The sequence below is a fragment of the Silurus aristotelis genome, assembly GCF_946808225.1.
Source record: "Silurus aristotelis genome assembly, chromosome: 17".
Classification (NCBI taxonomy): domain Eukaryota; kingdom Metazoa; phylum Chordata; class Actinopteri; order Siluriformes; family Siluridae; genus Silurus; species Silurus aristotelis.
This window is the reverse complement of record NC_139590.1, coordinates 7943254-7963778: the sequence shown is the minus strand read 5'-3', so window position 1 is coordinate 7963778 and position 20525 is coordinate 7943254. Positions and strand designations below refer to the sequence as shown.

General features: G+C 38.6%; 1 protein-coding gene and 1 long non-coding RNA gene across 2 annotated transcripts in view; one reads left to right on the top strand and one right to left on the bottom strand.

The window, feature by feature from the left end:
• The window catches only part of LOC310740586, a 41318-nt gene extending 24984 nt beyond the window's left edge, over nt 1-16334 (bottom strand). The window contains exon 1 of the long non-coding RNA XR_014537680.1: nt 16198-16334. This is a non-coding gene — a long non-coding RNA (uncharacterized lncRNA). The remainder of the gene's footprint in view (nt 1-16197) is intronic.
• A 910-nt stretch (nt 16335-17244) lies between these two features.
• The window catches only part of crhr1 (corticotropin releasing hormone receptor 1), a 130448-nt gene continuing 127167 nt past the window's right edge, over nt 17245-20525 (top strand). Inside the window, exon 1 of the mRNA XM_083567400.1 lies at nt 17245-18193. Within this exon, the coding sequence (XP_083423526.1) occupies nt 18170-18193 (24 nt within the window). The 5' untranslated portion in view covers nt 17245-18169. The remainder of the gene's footprint in view (nt 18194-20525) is intronic.

The window sequence follows — 20525 nt, the reverse complement described above, 5'->3', positions numbered from 1 at the left end:
GACTCTTTAATCTACACAATAACTGCAGAGTAATGCAGAAGCAAAGCTGCACTTTATAGAGCATTGGTTTGTACACTTAGTAGAGAAAATAAAGGACCCAGAGGAACCCTTTGTAGCTATGTGAAGAATATGTGAACATCAGGATAAAGAAAAAAAGGCCAAGCTCTGTATCAGGCCATTTCCAGCTTCCTGTGTGTTTGCAAAAATATTCAATATGGTAACATTGTTACCATTTTCAGCAATATTCAATGTTTTTTATTCCAAGCCTGTAGTTTTGATATTCTATAATTCTTAATATATTACTCTCAATATATTCTATGATATTCTTAATACATTATATAAAATATTAAATATACGGCAGCAAGTTGTGCCAGAGGTTGTTTAAAGTGATTGCAAATGGCTTGAAATAGGCTTAATAGTATTATAGCAAGTTGATTGAATTTGGAAACCTCTGGATTATATTCTAAATTTTCATTTGCTATTTTCTACTTGTTTCTGTTCAGTTGATCAAAATCTTGTCTTATAAATACTTGGATTATCTTTGACTCCTTTAACATCTGTTGGATTAGATCGGATTTTTTTCACATGAAAGCATCAGCCAAGTAAATAAATGTAAATGCAATAGCTTTGTAGAGTGTGCTTAACTTTGTGTTTTGTTTCGTACTTCAGGGTATCTATCTCTACATTTTATACAGTTGTTGAGAGTAAAAAACAATCAAACATGTATAGTGTTTGTCTGTTTTTAGCATAATGTACTGTATTTTCTGAAATACATTAAGGCAGATGTCAAGCACACACACCAGTTAAATGTAATAATTGTTATGATATTGTTAAAACCATATTTTATATTGTTTATCCACACAGGAGCTGCAAATTACTTTATTTCAAAACTTTGAGCCCCAACAAAACAAAAAGGTCATGGTTTCAGTTCTCTTGTTTATGCCTCAGATTGCAGTAAATAGCCTGTAAATAAAATGGCATCCAATGAATAAATAATGAAAAACGGGAGAAAGGATTGAATCATCTTGGAGTAATTATTCATGAATTTGTTCTGAGTAATAACCACACTATGAAAAAGCTGGGAAATAATCAGCTATGCATGATCAAAATAATTTAAAAGTCCTTTCTGAAATTGAAAAAATTGACTGGAGCAGATTCTTTCTTTCTAATGGCTGATAAGTGACCTTTAAATGACTAACGAAGTCCTCAAACGGCACTAGTAATTAATTTCAGCACATTCTGTACATGTTTGACTTTACACTTCCGAGCTGGAAAGTGTTACTGTGTGTTATCAGGTCTAGCTAAAAAAAAGATTTATTTGGATGATAAATTAACAATATGCAAAATAATTTATTCAGTATTTCATGTTAAACGGTTGCCATTAACAAATTTTACACTAATATTTTATTTTTCACTGATGGCAGGTAATTTTTTTTTCTTAAAACAAGCAAAAAATACAAAATCTGTCAATAGCACAATTATTAGCCTAAAATCCGTTAACAAAAGTCTAGAAATAGGTTTCAATTTTAATTTAATATTTGATTAATGGTAATCTTATAATAGAAAATACCAGTGGCAGGCCATGCATTTCACACCTAGGCAGTAGTGTCCTACCTGAATCACCCCACGGCTTAATACCATCATTATGACAACACAGCTACTGTATAGAAACCACTAATATTATACATGTTTTTGCCTGTAAATTTAGCAATGGAGTAACTACAGTAATTTAGGGAAACAAAGTATTAATTTACAATGTTTGCTTGAAACAAAAGCTTGTGGAAATCTGCCATTTTAGCTATGTAAAATTGTATGCATAACTGTAATGAAACTGCATCATAAGCACACATTGGATACTGTTTGCACTTTCTGTGCAATTATTTTTAAAGGACTATTATGCATGTGTGGGAGTGATTGAAAATGTAAAATTAAAATCAAAATGAACTAATTTGCATGTTCAGTGTTAAGCATGGCAAGCACGGGCCTCAAAGAAACTCCCAGTAGTGAGTAGATTATAACACCAATTAAAAGTAGAGAGACACATTCCGTCTGCTCAAAATATAGTATAGAATGCAAAAATAAATGTTTTTCGCATGAGTGTGTGTTCAGTTGATCAGAAACAGCTTTTTACTGCCATTAACATCCAAGATTTTTCCAGTTTCAGCTTTTCCGGCAGGTCCTACAGACATTCCCAAACCAGCTGTGACATATAACCAGAGTCCTGCATATTCCCTGGAGTCTCCGTTTAGTAAGACATGCATGATGCATTTCTATTGAAAATGATCGATTTTGAAGCCATCGCTGAATTCTGTGATCAATCACAGTAACTAAATAATCACAAAGAGTTACCAAGCTACCCTATGGAAAAACTACATTTCTACCATTTGTACACATAACATTATTCAACATTTTTAACAAACTTTAATAATTTGCATCTTCAAACTATGTCAATAGTCCAAATGTAATATGTGCTCTTTGGTCACATTTAATTGCATATGCATTAGGTGTCCATCATATAGTTGATGTTAAATGTCTCTGCTAGTGGATGCTAGCGTGTATAAGCTGCACAAACATCACCTTGTTGCAGTTATAGGTGAACTGCATATTCATAAAGGCCTGCATGGTGCTATATTGCTTAATAGAAAAATCAGTTGTGACTCCTTCATAGAGGCACTTAATGCAAACCGTATTCAACAAATACAAACAGTCCCAAAGTTATGTAGGACTTTTGATTTTTCAAACTTACGATGATGATATCAATACAACAAATTTGCAAAATTATTGTCATTTTCGTGCGGCTGGCAAACATAGCGACATATCCAATACGATTCAATAGGAGGCTGCCAGGATGTACACATTTCCTGCCTTGTGAGATGCCTTACTCTCACCAGCCGTCAACAGAGTTTAGTTGACTCGGTTTAGAACACGTTTTTCTGTATTTTCACTGTTTCAAAGACTAATTTAGCTCATATCTTTCTCCGTTTAATCGCCATTGCACTGAAACAGAGCGTGTACATTTTTTTGTAAATTATGTACTGTAAATTGTTACATTTTTCACAAATTACAGCATATTATGCATACTGATCACCACTGTCTAAGACTCCTGGCTTGGCCATGTCTTGATTATGATATTTTTAAGTTGCGACTGTGTCATTGGTTGTTTTATTTACTTTCCAAGGTTGTTTCTTGACAGAATGAATTGCTTGCATTTGTAGATGTTCAGGTCTTTTGTTGCTCCACTTAGCTACTACAGAGTTATTATTATTAACTCCACCACCATCATTAAGTTTGCTGATGACACTGTTGTGGTGGGCCTGATCTCTAACAATGACAAGACGGCCTACCTACAGGAGATAATAGGAGAGATAGTGCCAGGAGAACAATCTTCTTCTAAATGTCCACAAGACTAAGAAGTTGATAGTTGTGGACTAGATTCTGGTACCTAGGTGTTCACATCACACAGGACCTGTCTTGGTCCTGTCACATCAACACCCTGTTAAAGAAGCCCCGGCAGCATCTGTACCATCTGAGATGCTTAAGGTACTTCAAACTACCCTTTCAGGTGATAAGGACTTTTTACACTTGCATCATTGAGAGCGTTCTGGCAGGTAGCATCACTTCCTGATTCAAGAACAGCACAATGCAGGACAGACTAGCCTTCCAGAGGGTGGTGCGGTAAGCTAAACATACCATCCACACCGAGCTCCCAGACCTGCAGGACATCTACAGCCTGTGATGCCGGACCAGGGCCAGGAAGATTGTGAAGGACCTTGGCCACCCCAACAATGGACTCTTTTGTCTGTTACATTCTGGGAAGCACTTCCGCTTCTTGAAAGCATACACAGACAGAATGAGGAGGAGCTTCTTCCCACAGGACATTCAGATTTTAAACCAGGAGACACATTTAGGAACTAGCACCCAGGCTTCTCTCTTCCTCTCACTTTTCCTTCACTGAACAATTCTTTTTGCACACAATTTCTGCACTATTTATAAGACACCTTAACTCTGGACTGTCAATTTAACTCTGGACTTGCACAGCACAGTGTCACTTTATGCCACATTATACTGCTCATGGACACTTTAAGTACAAATCACACAAATCCCTGGCAATTAAATTCTCTAGGGTGTGTGTGTATGTGTGTGTGTGTGTGTGTGTGTGTGTGTATATATATATATATATATATATATATATATATATATATATATATATATATATATATATATATATATATATATATATATATATACAGATACATACATACATACACTGTGTATATACACTGTATATTGTTTATATCATATCCTAACCTTATTCTCATACTATTATACTATTCTTAATGTTTATAATTTATACTTATTTTATTTATTTACTTTATTTTTATCCTTATATTCTATTTAAAATGTTCATGTTAACTGCTTGGACAGTTGCAAAAAGCATTTCACTGCATGTCGTACTTTATATGAATTTGTATGTGAGAAATAAATTTTTTATTGGAATTTGATTATTATTATTATTATTATTATTATTATTATTATTATTATTATTATATGTTCCCTAAAAAAGGGAATTGCAACAGGTGTTAATAGAAATCCATATGGCCAGGAACTGAGGGAACGAGACACTGCGTTTAAACGCTTTGGGAATGCTTCGCGTTGTCCATGCTCTGAATCACATGTGAAATCCAGTCAATAGGCAAGTCTTGACTTCAACGGCGGGCGATGTTGCGTAAACCAGGAAGCTACAAAATGGCTGAGCGATGGTCAAAGGGGTGGACCAGTCTGCAGCATTGCATATGTCCTGTAGGGGAACCCCTGTGGACCAGGCAGTAGAGGCCACCATACTCCAAGTTGAATGTGCCTCGACTCTGAAAGGAGTGGGCAGACCAGAGGAATCATAACGTGTTAATGGCATCCACTATCCATCTGCTTAGAGTCTGCTTATTGGCAGGAAAAACTTTCCTATTAGGGCAAGGGCAGACAAACAGCTGCTCTGACTTTCTTCACGGACTCGTCCTGTGGATTCATGTATCCAGTGCTTGCAAAATGAGGTCATGAGGGAGCCGTAGGCACCTTAGGCACATACCCAGATTTAGGGTAGAGAAAGGCACTGGCCATGCCAGAGTTAAAACTCCAATGAAAGACAGGGCCCCAGACAGAGCCTATAGGTCCCCGACCCTATTAAGGGTCTTAAGGGCAGGCGAGGTAGAATAAGCCGCGATAGCGGACACGTAACCTTTAGGGTGAACGAGGCCAACCCTGTGGCAAACTGTTTCTGTAGGAACTCCAGAACTGAACCAACCAGGCAGTTGACTGGGTCTAACTGGTGGTGCTCACACCACGTGGTAAACAGCAGCATACAACCTCCTCGTGGAGGGAGCTCTGAAATGGAGGATGGTCTCAACTACCTCAGTAGAGAGACCAGCTGCTAGAAACTGTGCCCCCTCAGGGGCCACAGCCACTTCCATAACTCTGGGCAGGGGTGAACTAGGGTTCCCTCTGCCTACAAGAGAAGATCTCTCCTGGGAGGAATTTTCAAAGGAGGTCCCTCGAGGAGGGACAGCAGGTCCGTAAACCACGGTCTGCCCGGCCAATGAGGTGCCACCAGGAGAAGATGTACTCTTTCCTGGCGGATTCTCTCCAGAACTCCCAGGAGCAGTGCGATATGAGAGAAGGCATACAGACCTCGGCCATGTCTGTACGCTGTGTCCTTGGTGGCCCTAAGGGTTAGGTCATAAGCGTGATGTAACTCCTTAATATCACCCCAGAGCTAAAACCCTCATCCAACTCTCACAGCAGGTTGGCCTGGTATGCCTGCAACACACTCATAGTGTGGAGGCACCCCACGGGCTGGCCTACTGCCGCGTAAGCCTTACCTACTAAGGCTGAAGTGGCTTTCACCTGGGAAGAGATAGCCAGCTAGGGTCTCTTCAACACTGGTCATCTCCCCATAGTCACACTCCTTAAATTCTATGTCAGCGTACAGCGAAGTTTGCAGGGAAAAGGCACGGGCCACATATGGGGTCTCCCAGGACCTGGACACCTTGGTAAGGAGTCCGTGAGCTCGCTAACTTCCAAAATTCCTTCCTTCTCGGAGGAAGAAACCCGGAGCTCTGCGTCACACGCGCCAGGAGAAGAAAACATCGGAGCGAGTGCTTTCCTTGGGGAACAGGAGCTCGGCCCAACAGGGGAGGCTGGGGAGGACTCATCCATCTCCATGCCTTCTGCTAGGTTGGCCTCCAAGCCGCACGACCTTCAGTGCCGCTTCTCTTCGGCAAGAGCGGGACCTAAACTGCGAGGGAGCTCACTCACCTCGAAGTGTGATCTCCGGGAGCGGAGTGTGCATATAGCCAAACACCAACAGCACAGACAATCATCTCTCTCTCAAGAGCCGATTGAGCATGCCATTTTGTAGCTTCCTGGTTTAGGATCCGATGACGTCACAACTTGCCTATTGGCCGGATTTCTCACATGATTCAGTAGACAACGCGAGGCGTCCCCAAAGTTCGATGCAGGTCGAGTTCCTGAAAGGGAATTGCTCTACCCCATTCACTCTATGAACATTTTTCCTGGAGGAAAAGCAGCATGCAGTACAATTAAAAACAGGGTTGCCAGTTTGAGTTTGTTCCAAATACTGTGAAGCAGCCAAGATTTTGGTCTACAGTAAACAATCTGAATTATAATTCCCACAAAATGACAAAGTGAACACTTCTGTTTGCCAAATATTAAATGTTTTATGATCCTAACAACTCAATTTGCAATAAATTAGCAATATTTGAATAAATACTAGATCTCCACATTTATTAATTCTGGTTCCATTTATAGGCATTTTATTAAGCCCTTGATAGGCTGCATAAGGTGTGACACATAACTAAATAAGGTCTAATCATATACAAAAAACAGCATCCCCTAATTCATGATATACTATCCTGTAGCATAAGTTTGATAGAGTTTAATAGTCACTGGAGACATTGATGGAAGTAATGTTCTAATGAATGCTAGCCTGCCCCATCAAATCTATGGTCACCAGCTGTTGCTGCTGCTATAGCAGATACAAACCTCTGTAAACCCTGTTGTAAATCAGCTTGAGTATGTTTTGTGGAAATCATCAAGAGTAAATCAGGGTCTTAGTGTGAATCTCGTCAAGCTGATGGCATGGTACAGAGATTGCAAATTTAAAGTCTTTAAAGTATAGATATACTTATAGATGGTTTTTTTATTTATTTTAAATTTTTTTAACACTTCCAGATAAGCAAGGTTTCTGTCTGACTACTCTGTAAATACTAGTCTACTGATTGTGTCTAAGTTGGTTTTATTATAGGGATTAAATTTGCAGCACCATTATTGTCTGTTAATCACATAGCTGTAAATCAAGTATTAATGTATGTGGCAGACAGCTGAGGTAGTTTTAGACTTACTGCAACATATGATTATGGTGATTGCATGTCCGTGTCTGTGCAGCCAGTCTGCAAATAGAAATCTGTGAGTTCTTCATTTTAAATAATGTCTATCCTCGGGTCATCAAAATCTATCAGCACATTAGATGAAAAGCCTTTGGGCAGGAAAATAACTCGTACAAGGAGACTATCTGGACAGATTTGCTGAATTGATTCAGTAATCTCTCATGCATTATGCAGTTTGCCGGCTTAAAAGTTTTATTATATGAAGCATGGACAAAAGAGAAGACTAATGTTTAAGAAGGATTCCTGTAAATCTGTGTGTGTGTGTGTGTGTGTGTGTGTGTGTGTGTGTGTGTGTGTGTGTGTGTGTGTGTGTGTGTGTGTGGAAAAAAATTGATCTTATTCATAGAACTGGGTTACAATGATCAGAAACTCGGAAAATAAGGTGTTGACAATATTTTACTCTAGTTACTGAGTGTGTGTGTGTGTGTGTGTGTGTGTGTGTGTGTGTGTGTGTGTGTGTGTGTGTGTGTGTGTTTGGTTGTGCATGTTCTTTATAGACTTTGTCGCTGGGCAGTAAACTCTCCCAATTTGCCATTATGATTTCTGATGAGTTTCTGTACAAGTAGCTCTTTGTGAGGACCAAATGAGTCCTCAAAATGATTGTGTCAATTGGCTCCATAATAATCAAGTCCTGAGAAGAGTATTATGTTACAGACTAAAAGACATGCCTACATTGCCATATATGGATTAAGACATGCCTACATTGCCATATATGGATTGAGACATGCCTACATTGCCATGTTTGGATTCAGACATGCCTACATTGCCATATATGGACTAAGACACTCCTACCCTGCCATGTATGGACTTAGGCATAAATATACTGTTTTATTTAAAATATATTACAATATTTTCTTCTGGCAAGGTTAAGGTTTGGGTTAGATGTAGCATTTATTAACTATATAAATTATTAGGATAAAAACTCTTCACAAATTGTTTGGTTTTTTTGTGTATGAGGATTAAAAAAGACTAAATGTCCCCATAATGATAGGAGTGTCACACATCTTCACAAAAATACTGTTTTTTAAATGGATATTAGAAAAAGTCCCACTGAAGTGAATCTTCGAGTTAGATTTAAAAAATAGCATTAATTATGTCAATAGAAGAACCCTTATAAAAACTTTCTTTTCGGCTTCTCCCGTTAGGGGTCGCCACAGCGGATCCTCCGCACGTTCGATTTGGCACATGTTTTACGCTGGATGCCCTTCCTAACGCAACCCTCCCCAATTTATCCGGGCTTGGGACCGGCACTAAGAGTGGCTGGGGATGGTTCCCTGACCGGGAATCGAACCCGGGTCGCAGCGGTGGGAGCGCTGCATCTTAACCACTAGACCACCAGGGGAATAGAAGAACCCTTATAAAGGAACAAATTGTGTTCTCCTCAGAGGACATTATTCTTAGGCATGGCCTCGGACACAACACCACTCATAAATCAAACTAAAAAAGAAGTCACACTTGATGTATTTATAGTACACAAACATTTACACATGGCATTCCATGCTGGGATCATTTCCTTTTGAGTGACATGTTGCAGTATACAGTATAGCCTACACATTCTCTCGAACGCTCCAGAGGGAACATGTGCACCCAGCAGGATGTCATGGATACTTATGTCATGAAGCTGCTCAATACAGTTAATATTGTATCTTTATCTTAAATTAGTCATAGCCAGTGGTGGAAATTGCATAACCCCATTAAGTCACAACTTATTATTCAGTTATTCATGTTAATAGAGTATTATCCAGAATCTACAATGAATTATTCAATAGTTCAGAAATTGCTGATGTTTTTGATTTGCACTTACTACAGTGTCTGGAGTAAAATGAGCAGCGGGCCTTAACCTGACACACAGGCTATGGTAACTTGAAAAAACACTATATGCAACCATGATATACAGAAAAGCAACACAGAACACCCAGCAACAAGGTGAAAGGGCCTCATCAGCTAAGCGCCACATCAGGTTCCACTTTTGTCAGTCAAGAACTGAAACCTGAGGCTGGAGAAGACCCAGGCTTACTGAGGCTATATGCATATAATTCCAGTCAAATTTAAAAACATATTTTGGGGGCTTTTTACCCCACATTAACAGTGTTTTTGTTCAGAGTTTTTTAAACAATCTCCCAAGTCAGGGGTGGCCAACCAGTCAGAGACCAAGAGCCACATTTTTGACCGTGTTACCGCAAAGAGCCACATCATACACATGGGCACACATGAACATCACCCATCCCTTCCTCTTACACACACACACACACACACACACACACACACACACACACACACAAATCTGCTCAGCCAGATTTATTGTAAATGTCACACACCAACATAATGACAGAAATTGACTCCTACAGTTCACACACACAAACTCTGTTTAACCAAGTCCACAAACAAAAATATAATAATTTACAATAGCTTTTTCTTTTACTATGCATGTTACTTAGTGGGACCTTTGGCATTCCTTGCCTTGAACAATCCCCTTCAAATCTGCCTCGTATTCCGTTGTTGCCACTCGAAGCAATTCTTTCAAATGGGTGTCAGTCAGTACAGATTGATGCTTTGATTCCACGTGTTTCAGGGTAGAAAACAAGGACTTTGTGTTTTTTTTATATGCGTGTTCACTTCGCTTGAGTTTAATACGGTATTTTCGTCAAATGCGCATGTGCGTGAGATGAATATACCGCAGGGGTGGGCAATTAATTTTTACAAGGGGCCACGTGAGAAACCTGAGGGCCAAACCTGAGGGCCACACCAACAATAATATTTTAGGGATGCACCGAAATAAAAATTCAATTCAAATGGCAAAGAAATCCATAATTTTTTGTGTTATGCCTTTTGCCTTGGCACCATCACTGGAAAACTTTCCTGCCTTTTCAAAAACGTCCTCTACAGACGGAGTGCGCATGCTCGGATTGACTACTTTTCTGCGCCGCGTTGTTCTCATATTTAGAATGGCAATCGGGATGTTTGGATTTCAGGTGATAAATTAAACCCGACATACACCCCCTCTTGAAATTTCAGCATTGCATGTTTTGCACATAGCTCTCTGCACACCGCAGACATGTTGCTCTTATCCAGATAACCGTGTGCTGCTGCGCCTTTTTATTGCGTCATTACAATTGTGTTTCTGCCGTGTTGTTTCGGTGATTTAGGTATTTCCGAAAATTCTCGGTGCATCGCTGTAATTTATGACTGGCCTCATGCCAAGGTCTGATATGCCGCAAAGTTTCCCAGTAGGGGCAAGCTCATTTAAGTCTTAAAAATACCATATTGAACATAAGCAAAGCGAACACGCACATTAAAAATCAAACACACAAAAATCAATATGAACGTAAGAGCCGCATGCGGCTCGCGAGCTGTGGGTTGGCCATCCCTGTCCCAAGTGAATACATTTGAAATACTGTTTTTTTTTGTCGAGTGAGCAAATGGAGATATTGTGATTGACTCATGTGATGATTTTATCTAAAAACAAAAAAGATGGTGGACTATGTTTGTACTGCAGTCGATATTTGATATAAATATCAAAGAATAATGACACTTGCAATATTCACTCTCAATGGCATCAATTCAAAGAGACAGAAAGTGTTGGATAGAAATGATGCAGACCAAAGATTCTTGCAAATACAGAAGCTTAAGCGTTTTAAAGAAGCTTGGGTATGGATGAGCCAGTGTATGTGGAGTGCGTTTTAAAACTAAAAAGAATTACATATCAGTTAGGGTTAATGTGTCTGTAACCTAAAAGCTGAAGATCAGCACATATAAGCCTAAATCTAAGTATGTTCTACTTTTACTTCTTGTACTAACGCAAAGCACCCTCTTAGAGATAGATATGGTATGGGAATTAGTAAAGGTACAATAGCAGAGAGTGCGAGGCAGTGGTCTTATGAAAAAAAAGAATAGAATTCAAGCAATATTGATTTAGTTGAATTTCTAAAATTTATTTCCATTTGATTTTAGAACTTTGTACGATTCTAATATGAAGTCATGTAAAGTGCATTCATGATGTGCAGGTTTGACAACAGACACTGGACATTAACTGTAGGATACTGTAAGGTCTAAATGAACCAAGGATGCCTGAATAGGCACCGATGGTGGCACTGAAGTGTTAGCAAAATTGGCCCAAATTTGGTCAGGATGTCCCTTAGATCAGTGATCCCCAACCCCTGGGCCACGGACCGGGCACCAGTCCATGGGTCAATTGGTACCAGGCTGCACAGAAAGAATACATAACTTTTTTATTTATTATTTGATTCTGAACGATGTTCTATTTTGGAAAATTACTGGATTTTCTCCACCACATCTTGATGCATGTCAAGATGCTTGCCTCGGTCACATGTCTTACCTTCAGCCGCTACCTTCTTAAAGGGGCTGCTTTGCCCGCTAACGCATAATACATTACAGCTAAATTGAAACCCCCAAGTAAGCAAAATGAACAAAAAACAACACAGTGGATTTACGTTTATTACTATATTTAGAAAATACCATTACCATTTTTTTTTTTTTTTTTTATGCCGGCCCTATCATTTTATTTTGTTGTATTTATCCACCTTAAAGGCCAGTTCGTCTTACATTAATCCGGTCCGTGGTGCAAAAAAGTTTGGGGACCGTTGCCTTAGACCCTCCCAATCAGTGTGCCAATTTTCACAACTCTTTACAATTCTATCAATTGTCATAGACCACATATCCAGAAAACAATTCATCAAAAGAATAGGAAGAAGCACCTTTGGTGCACCATTAGTACTGGGTTGCATAATAATGAAGAAAGAATATAGAAATTCTGGCATTCTTAAGTCAAAATTTGATTTGCCTGTAAGATGCTCTCAAAATTCTAAAGTTGGAAAAGAGCATTTCTTGATTGCCTCCCTTCAGTTACATTTTCTCTTAATGGCCTGCCTATGGCTCTAATAAGACAGAACCTAATGAGATGAAACATCAACACCCATTGCTGCATTTTTTTATTTAATAAATTAAAAATAGCAAAATGTGTCCACTTTAATGCATTTTTGCAGATGTTTGTTAAAAGAACAAGCAAAGCAAGGCTTTAATAATATCAGAAGATGCCATCACAGCTTCTAAGAGATGTGTGTGAAAGAGAGAGAGAGAGAGAGAGAGAGAGAGAGAGAGAGAGAGAGAGAGAGAGAGAGAGAGAGAGAGAAAGAAAGACAGAAAAGTGTGCTATGTCTTCCAAAAACGAGTGCTTCTGTGACATGCTGGGGGTTAGTTATTACTGAAATATATAGAAATATAATCTCATACAGTGTGAAATTACGTTTAAAAGCCTGAGTTTTTTTTTTTTTTTACCTTTATATATTTTCATTTAATTTCATTAAGAAAACAACATGCAAAATTGATTAGCCAACAGATAAAAAGACCTTTGACAGATACAGGCAGTATGTACAGGTAGGAGTATCATCAAAGTGCATCTTACCTGAATTAACATCACAAAAATGATTCATTATTCTAATCATTATTCAAGGCTCATAAAAATTATTAAAGGAACTATATTGTCATAAAAAAAAGAAATTCTTATATTTGCTCAGCATTTTACAGAACATTGTTTAAAAAAGAGGTGATGTTTATTTCCCTCAAAGCTTGTGCATGTACTGTATGTACATATACACTAAAATTAGAATAGTGGTTTTGGTATTGCTATTGGGCAGCAAGTAACATTTTGTACTGTACTCAAAGTTGATGTGTTAAAAGCAGGAAAATTGGACAAGCGTAATTATGTCCAAGGGAGAGGGTCATGGGCAGCCAAAACTCATTGATTGATACACATGGGGAGCAAAGCCTGGCCCGTGTGGTCCAATCCAAGAGAAACTGTAGAGCTACTTTAGCTTAAATTGGTGAAGAAGTAAATGTTGTTAATGGTTGACAAGTCAGAACTGTTACAGAAGTAAAAAAAAAAAACATTAGGCAGGTGGTCTTAATGTTATGCCTGCTCAGTAGCCATAAAGTTATGCCTGGTCTGTGTTCACTAAAGCAAGTAAGGTCAATATAATATATATACTTTGTGCCCTGGCCTTGCACTAGTATAATTAAAGAATTACTGGTGATGGCTCATTCTTTTCTGTGTGTACCACTTCCCTTACCTAAACATTCATCAGAAACACTTTAAATCTCTGAACGACAGCAAATATTTCACAAGAATTTAAAATGAGGTTATTCTAAACTGAAGGGCAGGTGGTTTTTGAACAAATACTGACCCCTAACATACAAAAAAGCCTATGCTCACACACAGATGGAGAGAATCTGCTGAAATGGAAATCTTCCAGGTGGTGTTCATGGTGTTGTCGTTTTCCCCCCACTTAGTTTCCTTTTTAATTATTAAAACATGGAGAACATACAGTAGGTAGTGAACCAACATTAATACTGTATGTAAAGGAAACATTAGAGCAGCTGAGGTAGCGCTTATTATGTAATAGTAGCAAATTGATTATTGATTTTGTTTAGTTTTTTTGCTTTGTCCTTGAGTCAGTTTGTGTACAAGTGATATTAATCAGGCAAATCATGCTTTTTGAGGCAAGTGATGATTCAGGGTTGCATTTTAAAATTTACAATGCTAATCTGGTGTGTATGCTACATTTCTTTACTGAAAACTAAGTACTTTTTGTAAGATCCAATCATACTGCAAAGATACAATGCCTATAATCATGTACTGTAAAAGTCAAGAGCTTCATCTATTGTTCACATCAAATATCAGAATGTGTACAAATGCTGGCATGGTTTGTGGTCTTTTTTTTTGTCATTTGAGTATTTTAGAAACGTGATTTTGGGAGATTTTTATGCCAATAGTAGTTCAAAACGTTTACACAGAATGGTGAGGGAAAAAACACATCTAGCTATCATTAGTTATTGAGGCACTTCCTTATTAATGTAAAAGGTCAAAATATAATGCTCAGATTGGTTCAAGCCGACTAACAATACTGTGAAGGTAATCACTCTTTCCATCCATGCTGAGCAGAAAAGCATTTCACCAATATTGAGGCAGATTGGCTACAAGAGGATTTTTTTTTCTTCAGATTACTTTTTCATTCTAAACATTCGCTAGGCTCCTCTCTGCATTCCTCCAGACATCAGCAATCATGAATTTCCTTCTGCATCCATAGGTAAGTCAGAGATTATATCTCTGCCTCAAACAATGTGACTGGGAAAGGGGAAAAAAACGTTCCTGTTTCGATATGTGTTCGCCCTCACACTGAATGAAGCATAAAGATGAAAATTCAGCACATGGTTCCGTTCTGAAGGTATCATTAATCCTAGCTGTGCACAAATATCTGCAGACATTTCTGAGTGCAAAATAAAGAGTAGGCATTCTCAAGACACTGGGACTTCCTCAATTAACAAGCTGCAATGTGAAAAATAAATGAAGCAGGATCTGCTAGAAGAGTTCTTTCAGGAAATGCTCTACAGGGAGATATTTAATGGACTGTTTGTTTTCTGTAAGTCAGTTTTATTAGCTATTAGAATAGAAGAGAATATCAGAGAAGTAGCAGTTCAGCAAAAAAGAAAAAATCATGCCGATTTTACGTTTGTTATTCATTTAGAAGGCCTTGGTTGGCTTGTGTGGTTAAATGTATAAACCTTGAGGTTGACATATCAAACTCAAGAGCTACTTTCGGCCGGTGGATACATTTTATCCGGCTCACGAGGTAATATCATATTTCTATTATAACTGGTAAAGTTTCACAGTGTGGGTGCTACACAATTTCCGCCCTTCATCACTGAAACGATTCCCCATACCTTCTTACACGCTACTTGATAGCTCTTTATGTTGGGAAGTACATATCTGTGTGAGCAACCTTTCTCTATTCTGGAGATGAACAAAAGACCAAACAGGAGTCCTCTAACCCAGTGGTCCCCAACCTTTTTTGCGCCACAGACCGGATCGATGTCGGACAATATTTTTCACGGACCGGCCTTTAAGGTGTGGCGGATAAATACAACAAAATAAAATGATACAGTATTTTCTAAATATAATAATAAACGTGAATCCACTGTGTTGTTTTTTTTTTTATTCATTTTGCTCGCTTGGGGGGGTTTTAATTTAGCAGCCGTTTTAAGAAGGTAGCAGATGGAGGTAAGACATGTGACATGTGACCTGCATCAAGAGTGAGTCATAAACAGATGTGGCAGAGAAAATCCGGTAATTTTCCTAAATAAAACATCGTTCAGAATCAGTTAATAAATGAAACAGAAATAATGTTAAGTTATCTATTCTTTCTGTGCGTCCCGGTACCAAATGACCCACGGACCGGTGCCGGTCCACGGACCGGGGGTTGGGGATCACTGCTTTAACTGATGCACACATTCACTCTACCCTGAGAGTTTCCCCAGCACAGAATCAAACCCCAAACATTAATGAACTGACAGCCAAGAATATGGCAAAGATGGCAAAGTATCTCGCTCAGGCAAATGTGCATAAGAGCAGAATATACTGCTTTTAATTTGGGTTTTACTTTCACACTTTATTTTGTATATTTTTATTTATTACATGTTGACAGTCTTTGGCCTCTTCTTAGACCCAGTATTTAATTTTGGGCCCCTTGAGTGTGTTGACACTGGGAATTTGGTTCCTGCTGTTGGTGACTCTTTAAAAGTACAGACTTAAATAACACATTATTTTTCGACAATATGAGTGTTAAATAGAACGCAATATACAGAGTATATGACAGATCAGTAATGTACATAATGTGTTAACGTGCACGGTAGTGCAGAAAAGCAGTATTTTTGCGTACTGTACCTTATTTGTTGTGTGTGCGTGCGCATCAGCGTGTGTTTTCCCCGTCCTCGGGGCCGCTTAGCGCGTGCAGCATAGCTCGTGCGCATCGCGCATCGAGTCCCCGCGCTCGCGCTCCGTCACCGTCTGAGAAAGCGCGCTCTCGCAAAACCGCGCACACACCTTTTAGTTTTTAACGCATTGACTTACAACCACACAGATTCTTATTAGGCACCAGAGTCTCATGCTGCAGACCTCAGACTGTTTATTACCAAGTCCATATCATCTCCATGGTGGTCTGCTTTCCCAAAGGCACGCTGTCTAATGCGGCACGAGAGTTTGACAGACTGTTCAGCCCACCACGGAAGAATAATAACGCAAGAAATGCGCTTTTAAAATCATAAAGTCTCTAAAATATGATGCGTGAAAAGGGTCGAAAAAACGTTTTCCTTATTCCAGTGACTTAAGTGTGGTTTTAACATGCGGTTGGAGATGCGTGGTATTAAATATTGATTTTAAAAATGCAATGTAGGATTCATGCAAATAGATTTCTGTAGCCTTTAAGCAGGCTGTTACACGTCCAGGCTTTCATATACAGCGTGCATAAGGAGAGCACGAGCTAATTAAGAAGAGAGCAAGGCTGCAGTTGCAGGATATTTGATTGTTTGTAATGTGAATAGGTCACATAATGACTTCCTGATACTCACGAGATTTGTTTAGAGGTTGACGTGGGTAATTCTGTGCAGTAAGCCCATTTTTAATGCACTATTATATTAATAACAATAATAACAATTATAATAATAATAATAACAACAATAATAACAATTATTATTATTATTGTTATTGTAATTGTTATTAATTCATTAATTATTATTAAAATTATTATTACTAAGAGATTCCCTTCGAATGCACAATTGCAATATTGCGCTAGGGAAAATCCACGTGCTTGTGGCGTGAGAAGCAAACGCTCGCGAGCGTCGTCACTGCAAAAAAAAAAAAGGCGCGTGAGCGAGCGAGCGAGTGAGTGAGTAAGTGAGTGAGTGAGTGAGTAAGAGCGCGCTCGCAAGAGAGAGCGAGCAAACGACCAAAAGAGCCGAACCGGTGGAACTGGCGAGGGAAGTACGGCGCATTAGGATCCTGCTGTAAACCAGCCAAGCGTTTCACAGATTCTACGCTTTAGAAAATCATTCCTCATCTTCCCCCTCATCACTGTTTGGTTGATGCATATATTAGTTTATTTATGTATTGCTGTCTCGCGGATCCTTAGCGTTCGCACGCGCGGAGAGCGCGTCCACGCAGCGAGCGCTTCGTCACGTCTCTCGGTTATAACCTGCGTACGAATGCAGAGCAAGGAGTTCAGGAGAGACTGACGGAGCGCATAAGAACGGTGGAAAGATTTTTTTTTTAAAGGAAGAAGAGCATCTAAAGAGAGAGAGAGAGAGAGAGAGAGAGAGAGAGAGAGAGAGAGAGAGAGAGGTGGGACAAAACTGCATGCATGCAACGGAAAAGTTCGTTCTATTGCTAGAGGATTAAATCAACAAAAAAAAAAAAAAACACAAACAGATATTTGTTGGAGGGGGACACCTACGCGCTGTGAAGGACACAACCGAGTGCTGAAGCGCACACATGCATGGACAGTCAGTGAGGATTTGGAGACGTTCATTGCGCACGAGACCGAGGATTCCCCTCCAACCAGAGCAAGGGGGGAAAAATCAGGCAAATGCAATTAAGCTTTCAGTAAGATGTGAGCCTGAAGAAGCACACTGCTTTCCCTGAGCAGCATTCTTTGACAAGCTCTTTTATTAATCCATCATCATAGATCTTAAGCTTTCATCCACACCGAGTTGGAACATGTAGAAGTGACTGAAGACGAGGAGAAGGAGACACTCATATACCTCTGCTTGCTTGCTTGCTTTAGAGAATCTCTAGATAGACTTAGTGGGCTCTTCTCTGCGTTGCTTCACCTGTGAGACATTGAGGAGACATCTCAGCGATCATGCATTTCCTCTTGCATCCTCAGGTGAGTCTGAGAATTCAGTTCTGCCTCAAATAATGCGATTGGATAAATACAAACAAGACACACTTTGAAGAAAATCTAGAGCATGTGTCAGTTGTGGAGGCATCATTAATATTATCTTTGTACAAATGTTTTTTATGTAAATACAGCCATGATTTAAGTTATGCAGGGGGCAAAGAAATGTGAGTAGCAGCTGAAACTTTCATAATTAGCACCTTCAATGTGCAAAAATAAATGAAGAATCTGCCAGGATCTGCCTTGGAGCGTTCTTCCAGGAACCTCTGGAGGCATGTTTACGAGAGATTTAATGAGCGTTTTGCTTGCTGAAGCTCAGTTTCGTTGGCTATAAGAACATTGCAGAGATATATATGCTATGGGGTTATTGTGCATTTTTATACTAAGATGGGACTTGTAGCTTTGAAGGACTTGTGAGGTTAAATCTATAATCCCTAAAGGTTCTTCACTTGTTCTCCGGGGGCCTTTGGGTTTTACTCTTTAAGGGTCTTTTTAATTGATGCGCTTAGATCCTTTATTTTTTCTTTTGTTCTTTAGCTCTTTTGCTGTCTTTTTTCCCCTTAAAGTTTCTTTCTTTCTTTCTTTCTTTCTTTCTTTCTTTCTTTCTTTCTTTCTTTCTTTCTTTCTTTCTTTCTATGCTTTCAATCCTTCCTTCTATTTTTTCCTTGATTTTTCTTTTTTTGATGACTTTTTTTATTGTTCCTTTAGGTTTCTTCCTCCCTTCCTTACATGTTTCTTACACTTTTTCCTTTAGCCACTCTAACAATCTTTAGTCAGACCTCTCTCTCTCTCTCTCTCTCTCTCTCTTTCTCTCTCTCTCTCTCTCTCTCTCTCTCTCTCTTGTTTTTTATATGCTATAATGCAATAGCAGTGAATGTGTTTCATGCATTATACAGGAGCAGAAGGGTTTTTTTTGTGTGTGTGTGTGTGTGTGTGTGTGTGTGTGTGTGTGTGTGTGTGTGTGTGTGTGTGTGTGTGTGTTTGCTTGTTTTAGACATATCTAAGAAAGAAATTGTAATTAAATGAAATATTAGATATTACCAATGGTAAGCATGAAAACGAATTATTAAATTAAGTATATTGGGTTATTTTGTCCATCACTTCCACCTTTTGTGTCATTTATATTGTATCTGTCTGTCATTCAAATGCTGCATTTCATACATTCCAACTCCCTTATTTGAGTTGTGTCCAACTATAAAGCTTTGGTAAGCAAAGTTTGGATTTTTATATTTTCAAGATCTTAGAGGGAAAAAAAAGCTTTTCCTCTTGGCCAAAATGCAAAAATGCACTTTCTATCAATCACAAGCGTAAAAAACGATTCCATCCTATGTTTTTGTCAGACCGTTTCACAAGATTGGGATTGATCTGCCTTTTGTCGAAGCATGCACTGCTGTTTCTTGACCTTGAGGTCGTGACCCCAAGTGGACATGCTATTTTAACCAGTCTATTATATATAATGTAATTTTATTTATATATAAACATGATTTATAGAATATTTAGTAATAAATCAATGTCAGTCAGATCATTGTTTTTAACAATGTCCATTGTCTCATTGTTCACTTATATTAAAATATGTATGTATTTATTTCCGATGAGGAAGCCTGGGGCAACTGTGGCATGGAAAATCTTTCCCAAATGGTATGAGGAAAAAACCTTGAAGGGAACCGGACTTAAAGGGGATCCCATCCTCTAATCCCATCCTCTAATCACACCTCAAGTGTGATTTATAAATCATTCAAATATTACAAACACTGGAGAGAGAAAAAATATCATGAGCATTACGTGTGTGATTATGAGTAATGCCCTTTACAGTCACTTGGAGTTGGGGAACCAGGTGCTCCTGAGCAACTCATAAATTAGCTCAACATCTGAGATCATTATAGATTCAACACCAACTCCTCCATGCCTGAGCCTTTAAATGTTCATTGAGGAAGAAACAGTATATGTAGAATGTTATTTTAAGAATTGATTAAGGGGTTGTTTAATGCCAAAGTCCAATGTCCGAAATCTTCATGTGTTATGGAATTGAATTGACTTTTATATTAGAATGGCTATTTAAAATAAAAAATTTTAAAGAAACCTATTTTGCAAAACAAGTTTATGGTTTACTATGAAAAATGTTATAACTTTTTCTCCGAACAACACCTGAATATATTTCAGTCTTTAGCATACTCAAGCAGTACACGCCTGGTCTGTCTGAATACTTGATTATGATTGGCTGAAATTGTGTGTTTAAACTGTTAAACTGATAGATTTTTTATTGTTATGTTGCTCCATTGGTAAATGTATTTTCAAAAATTACAACAAATTCAAAATTCAT